The 6,969-nt window shown below is 38.3% G+C and overlaps 1 protein-coding gene across 1 annotated transcript; it reads left to right on the top strand.

Moving 5' to 3' along the window:
• Positions 1 to 2,189: 2,189 nt before the first annotated feature.
• Positions 2,190 to 6,769, top strand: LOC127811783 (elongation factor 2-like). Its single transcript, XM_052351953.1, has 4 exons — positions 2,190 to 2,313; positions 3,283 to 3,345; positions 3,437 to 3,524; positions 4,003 to 6,769. Exons 2-4 carry the CDS (start codon positions 3,343 to 3,345, stop codon positions 6,441 to 6,443), a joined length of 2,532 nt encoding a protein of 843 aa, XP_052207913.1. The 5' UTR covers positions 2,190 to 2,313; positions 3,283 to 3,342; the 3' UTR covers positions 6,444 to 6,769.
• Positions 6,770 to 6,969: the final 200 nt, after the last annotated feature.

Raw genomic sequence — 6,969 nt, 5'->3', positions numbered from 1 at the left:
ATCATTAGATCTCTCAATTCAAAAATTTCAAATACATCCAAATTACCCACACTTTATCTCAAATAAACCTATATCCAAAGAGACATTATATAGTTGCTTGTTTAGGACTTCTCCATATTGTGGGGAGGGAGGCTCTTCCCTTACTAAAGTCGAATTTTAGTATATTTGTTTTTTTATAATAATAATAAAAAAAATTGCATTATATACTTATATGTTTCTATACTTTTATACCTCTCTAACATCACATACTCTATGGCAATTCTCAATATCTCTTGGCATAATTTACTTGATCAAAAGGGAAAATGAAGTAATCATAAAATTTTTGTACTATCAATGCTATTTTGATTCATAATCTATTCATTCGACCACGCAAAAAATATAGTTATTCTATTAAGATTTGAGAAAATTTATATAATTTTTTTTGTTCAAGTAATGACGATTTTGGCTGTCCGCAAATTTATTAGGAAAAAGTTAATGATATAGTATTTGCCTATCTCAAATTACTCTTATCGTATATTCTTTTTAAAAATAACGAAATATTATTTGGGACATCAAATCGATCACTCTAATTTAAAAAGTAAAAATGATAACTTGCGAAGTACAATGTTGGTTGGTTATGATGAAAACTTATGAGGAAGTGAAAAGAGAGGAGATGAAAGTTGAGATAAAATTAACCAAAAAATTATAGCAATATTAAAACATTAGAGGGTAAAATTACAATTTTGAAGGTTTCTTCAACTGATCTTCAAACAACATACAATCATTATCCTTTTTTTAATGTTTTTGGAAGACAGTGTGCTGAGTTTCATCAAAGTTTTTTGTGTCTGATTATCTCAATTGACTTTTTTCATACGCTATCCATCCTTGGGCCTGGGGGTACCTCCAAAACATTTAGTCAAACACAAATTATTTGCATTAATCCCATTATTTATTTAATATTTTTTGTTAGTAACGTTAATAATCAATCTCCATAAATAAATTCCTACCCCTTCATAATTGAAATATACAAAAATATAAGAAAATATTTTATGAATAATGCTATTGGTATACCTTTATATACACCTTGAACTATACAAAGATCTATCAATAACAAAAATGTTCCTCATGAGACGCATGAAAACGAGAGGTATTTTAGTCATAATATCATTTTGTGTAGCTCAAGATGTACAAAAATGATGTACATCTAGTATAATTCATATTTTATTCCTACAATTTTGTAATTAATTCACTTCAATCATGTCAAATTATATAAAATCATGAGAATTAATCCTATTTTTCATGGCAAATTCAAGTATGATTAACGAAAGGATTTTTTTAAAAGTAATAAATATATGCTGGTTGACCAAAATTTCTAGGAAACAGTGTTTCCCAAGAAACTGTCGCAAATTATATTATTATTATTATTATTATTATTATATATCTCAAGACCGTTAATAAAATATATTTTTTAATATAAAAAATATATTTTATTTAAGATTAAAATATTTAATTATCATTTTCAAGATAATAATTAGTATTGTTACTTGGGATTATCGTCCTTACGCGGTCATGACCGCTTGTGTCCTTAATTTTAATAGGGGAGGTAAATTCATAGATATAAGGAGTTAAACTCATAATTAAATAATATGAATATCTAGATATCGCTTATTCAACCACTTGAGTTAATAATTAGCACAAGGGCAAGGCTGTCCCTACGGACGTAGTACGATTGATTCTTAGATAGCAGATTGCACCTAAGAATAAAGGTTTGAGTCATGACAGCCGCAGTGTGGGAATTTCACCCTCCTATGATGAGTTTCTTGTGAGTATCATGTATTATACCTCCTACCTGATACATTATCATGTATTGTGATTAGAAAAATGCTATTGGTACACCCATTTTGTACACCTTGGGCTACAAAATGGGGTATTATGACAAAAAACCCCTCATGAGGCGCATAGAGACGCGTGAGGCTCATGGAGAGGCGCAGGGTATTTTGGTCATAATATCCCTTGTGTAGCCTAAAATGTACAAAAATTATGTACATATAGCATGATCATCCCTCCCACATAGTTCCCTCCCACATATGTAGAATAGTGTGTGGGCCCTGAGAAATTTACCTTTTGCACCCCAGCACAAGGGCAAGGCGGAACCGTACAAACAAAACCGGAGCGAAGAGAGCCCACAGTAAGCCCTAGCTATAAATACTGGGGTTTAAAAACCGCATATCCATTGCCTCGGATATTTTGTCGCAGTCTCTCTCCCTCAGTGGAAATATAAGGCCACTGAGGGCCCAACTCCCTCCGTCTGCGCCGCCTCCTCGTTCTCTCATCGTAAGCTTCTCTCCACTCCCACCACCCCTCTCCTTTCTCTCTGTTTGTTTGATTCGTGCTTTGATCCGTCTCTGTTGTGTTTTGCTCGGTAACTTTTCGCTGCTTCGAAGTTGTTTATGTTTCCATTTCTTCCGATGCCTCTGTTTTTTCAAGGAGATCGTTCTGTGTTAGTTCTATAGTTCTGTGAATAAACGAGTTTCTCTATTCGCGTCCTGCTGTCTTTCTAAATTACGAACAGCATTTGATACGTAGGAGTTAGGACTATAATAGAGCGGTGTTGTTTATTTCTGATCTGAATCGATGTGTGATTTTATTTTGTTGTCGGCGTGGCGTCTCTTGAAATTTTTACCTTTGATTGATTTAGAAATTCCATTGCTTGGTATTTTTTACCTCAGTCAACTGTGATTGCTGACAGTATGCCGTTTTCCTATGTCGGATTCTGTACTAAGTTCCATTAGAAGCTGCTTTTTTTTTTTTTGGGTTGGCGCAGCGACCGTTTATGCAGTAGCGGAGGTGGTCTTTTAAGTGGGCTTATATAATTGGATTGTTACTCATTTGCTTTGTTAAGTTGGTCAATAGGAACTAATGGAAGTGTTATGAATTTACAGTACAAACAATCTGGGATAAACTAAGTGAGCATGAACCCATGATTTGAAATTATTCAAGTTTTCTCCTCTATTCTTATGGTCATATAGTGAACAGGCTCCGTGGCATGATATTGGCATGTGTGACTATAGTTTACTGCCTATTTTGTAATGTTCACTGATGGTAGAAAATGTAGTCTGAAACTGTGAACGTTTTTTTCATTTCTTTGGATGCTTCAACTTTCTCATAATTTGGTATTTCTCTGGTATACTGTTTCTTTATTTAAAGTCTGATTAAGTAGCATTCTTCTTTTTGTTCATTGAGGAACAAGCTTTTCCTAGTAGGCTGTTAAGCTGCTGATAATTGTTTGCTTCCTAATTGCAGGCTTTCTTGAACAAACAATTTTCATACAGAGCAATTTTGTAAATTTAAAAAGTAGGCAAAATGGTAAGTAGCATTTTCAAGTGTTTCCTGATACTTATATCCAATGTTGTGAAGTTGCACGTTTCCTGATAGAGAATTTACATAAAATGTGCAGGTGAAGTTCACAGCTGATGAGCTTCGGAAAATTATGGACTTGAAGCATAATATCCGTAACATGTCTGTTATTGCACATGTTGATCACGGTAGGAAATATAACCAGCTTTTTCTTATCAATAAATAAACAAGAAAGCAATATATTCAGCTTCTTCTTGTAATCATTGTTTTTAACATCTGGAGACCTTTTTGCAAACAGGTTCGCAAGCGTCAGATTGTGTTACTGTATGCCTTATTGGTGTCAGTGTAACAGTTTAGCTATTACATCCATTTTTTGGGGGGTGGTGGTGGTGGTGGGAATTATTTGATCTGTTTTCAGTCAATTATCTGAAGCATTCATAACATTAAAACTATTTTTCATTCACTGGGACTAATGACGGGATTTTTCATGGTCAGATATATCATCAATCAATGTATATGCAGCTGCTTCTTGGTTTCAGAAATCTGGAATCTGAAGTTTGCCTTAGTTTTTCTTTGAATTCATCTTGACATGATCCGCCTTCAAAACTAAAATATTTAATATATTTTGTTAGCAGGATTTACATTACTCTTATTTATTTTTGGCAGGAAAGTCCACCCTCACTGATTCCCTTGTGGCGGCTGCTGGTATTATTGCCCAAGAAGTTGCTGGTGATGTCCGAATGACAGATACCCGCCAGGATGAAGCTGAGCGAGGTATCACCATCAAGTCCACTGGTATCTCCCTTTACTATGAAATGTCTGATGATTCATTGAAGAGCTACAAGGGAGAGAGGCAAGGGAATGACTACCTTATCAACCTCATTGATTCCCCTGGGCATGTTGACTTCTCATCTGAGGTCACGGCTGCCCTTCGTATTACTGATGGTGCACTTGTGGTAGTAGATTGTGTTGAGGGCGTGTGTGTACAAACAGAAACTGTCCTTCGACAGGCTTTGGGTGAAAGGATCCGACCTGTCTTGACTGTTAACAAGATGGATAGGTGTTTCCTTGAGCTCCAGGTTGATGGGGAGGAGGCTTACCAGACATTTCAGAGAGTTATTGAGAACGCAAATGTTATTATGGCCACATATGAGGATCCTCTCCTTGGTGATGTTCAGGTGTACCCTGAGAAAGGAACAGTTGCTTTCTCAGCTGGGTTGCATGGCTGGGCTTTCACTCTAACCAATTTTGCTAAGATGTATGCCTCCAAATTTGGTGTTGATGAGTCTAAGATGATGGAACGCCTCTGGGGTGAAAACTTCTTTGACCCTAGCACCAAAAAGTGGACCACCAAGAATACTGGCTCTCCTACATGCAAACGAGGGTTTGTTCAGTTTTGCTATGAACCCATCAAACAGATAATCAGCACTTGCATGAATGATCAGAAAGATAAGTTATGGCCCATGTTGCAAAAGCTTGGTGTCACCATGAAGGCCGATGAGAAGGATTTGATGGGGAAACCCTTGATGAAACGTGTCATGCAATCCTGGCTTCCAGCTAGCAGTGCCCTCTTGGAAATGATGATATTTCATCTCCCTTCTCCTGCTAAGGCTCAAAAGTACCGTGTTGAAAACCTCTACGAGGGGCCCCTTGATGATCAATATGCCAATGCTATAAGAAACTGTGATCCCGATGGCCCCCTTATGCTCTATGTGTCCAAGATGATTCCCGCTTCTGACAAGGGAAGGTTCTTTGCCTTTGGTCGTGTGTTTTCTGGTAGAGTTGCAACTGGTTTAAAGGTTAGAATCATGGGTCCCAACTATGTTCCTGGTGAGAAAAAAGACCTGTATGTTAAGAGTGTACAGAGAACCGTCATTTGGATGGGAAAGAGGCAGGAAACCGTGGAGGATGTACCATGTGGGAATACTGTTGCTATGGTTGGTTTGGACCAATTTATCACCAAAAATGCTACCTTAACAAATGAGAAGGAAGTTGATGCTCACCCAATCCGGGCAATGAAGTTTTCTGTCTCACCAGTCGTTCGTGTGGCTGTGCAGTGCAAGGTTGCCTCAGACCTTCCCAAGCTGGTTGAGGGCCTGAAACGTCTTGCAAAATCTGATCCTATGGTGGTCTGTACCATTGAAGAGTCTGGAGAGCACATCATTTCAGGTGCTGGAGAGCTACACCTTGAGATCTGTTTGAAGGATTTAGTAGATGATTTCATGGGCGGTGCTGAAATTATAAAGTCGGATCCTGTGGTGTCCTTCCGTGAGACGGTCCTTGAGAAGTCATGCAGGATTGTTATGAGCAAGTCACCTAACAAGCATAACCGTCTATATATGGAAGCTAGACCAATGGAGGAGGGTCTTGCTGAGGCCATTGACGAAGGACGGATTGGCCCAAGGGATGATCCCAAGGCTAGATCCAAAATTTTGTCTGAGGAGTTTGGTTGGGATAAAGATCTAGCGAAGAAAATCTGGTGTTTTGGCCCTGAAACCACTGGCCCAAACATGGTGGTTGATATGTGTAAGGGAGTTCAGTACCTCAATGAAATCAAGGATTCAGTTGTTGCTGGGTTCCAATGGGCATCAAAGGAAGGGGCACTGGCAGAAGAGAACATGAGGGGTATTTGCTTTGAGGTTTGTGATGTGGTGTTGCATGCCGATGCTATTCACAGAGGAGGCGGCCAGATCATCCCAACTGCTAGGAGGGTTATTTATGCTTCTCAGCTGACTGCGAAGCCTCGTCTACTGGAACCTGTATACTTGGTGGAAATCCAAGCACCGGAGCAAGCCCTTGGAGGAATCTACAGCGTTCTGAATCAGAAACGAGGTCACGTGTTTGAGGAAATGCAGAGGCCGGGTACCCCCCTCTACAACATCAAGGCTTACCTTCCTGTCGTCGAGTCATTTGGATTCTCGGGCACTTTGAGGGCAGCAACTTCAGGACAGGCTTTCCCGCAGAGTGTATTCGATCATTGGGATATGATGTCATCTGACCCAATGGAGCCTGGTTCACAGGCAGCGACCCTTGTTTCAGATATCCGCAAAAGGAAGGGTTTGAAGGAGCAGATGACACCGCTTTCTGAGTTCGAGGACAAGCTGTAAGTCGTCGTTTAGGTAGCTAGGTGAGTGCTTCTCAATTGACTTCTTATTTCAGAAATACATAGAGAGTAATTCTGGGCATCATTATAATTTTGTTGTGTTTGTTTTTTTCTTTTTCTTTTTCACAGTTTTTCTCTTGAGTATGAGAGTGAGTCTGGTCATCGTTGTAGCGTATAAGTTCCCTTTTTTTGCTAGGATTTGATGCTCAGGTCTTTTTAGACGTGGCTTTTTACTGTGAAGGGCAATTCGATTATCTTTCTATTTTACATGTTCTCCGGATTTATTTATATTTTACTCTTGGCTGGTAATAATTTGTGCCCTTGTTTATTCGGACTCTTATTCACAATATATGAAATATATCCCAGTGTCTGGGTAATATGCTTATTACTTATTGGCCAAGTAAATTGAATAATAGGTAAAAGTGAACCAAACCACATATAGGGTGTTTCTTCTTCATTTCATTCAGTTCTTGTTTGTATTTTTTTCATTAATTGGGTCTACTTCATTACCGACAATATACGAGTATTGA

This window comes from Diospyros lotus, chromosome 10 (assembly GCF_014633365.1).
Source record: "Diospyros lotus cultivar Yz01 chromosome 10, ASM1463336v1, whole genome shotgun sequence".
Lineage (NCBI taxonomy): Eukaryota > Viridiplantae > Streptophyta > Magnoliopsida > Ericales > Ebenaceae > Diospyros > Diospyros lotus.
The sequence above is the reverse complement of the archived record's forward strand: the minus strand, read 5'-3'. Positions and strand labels throughout refer to the sequence as shown.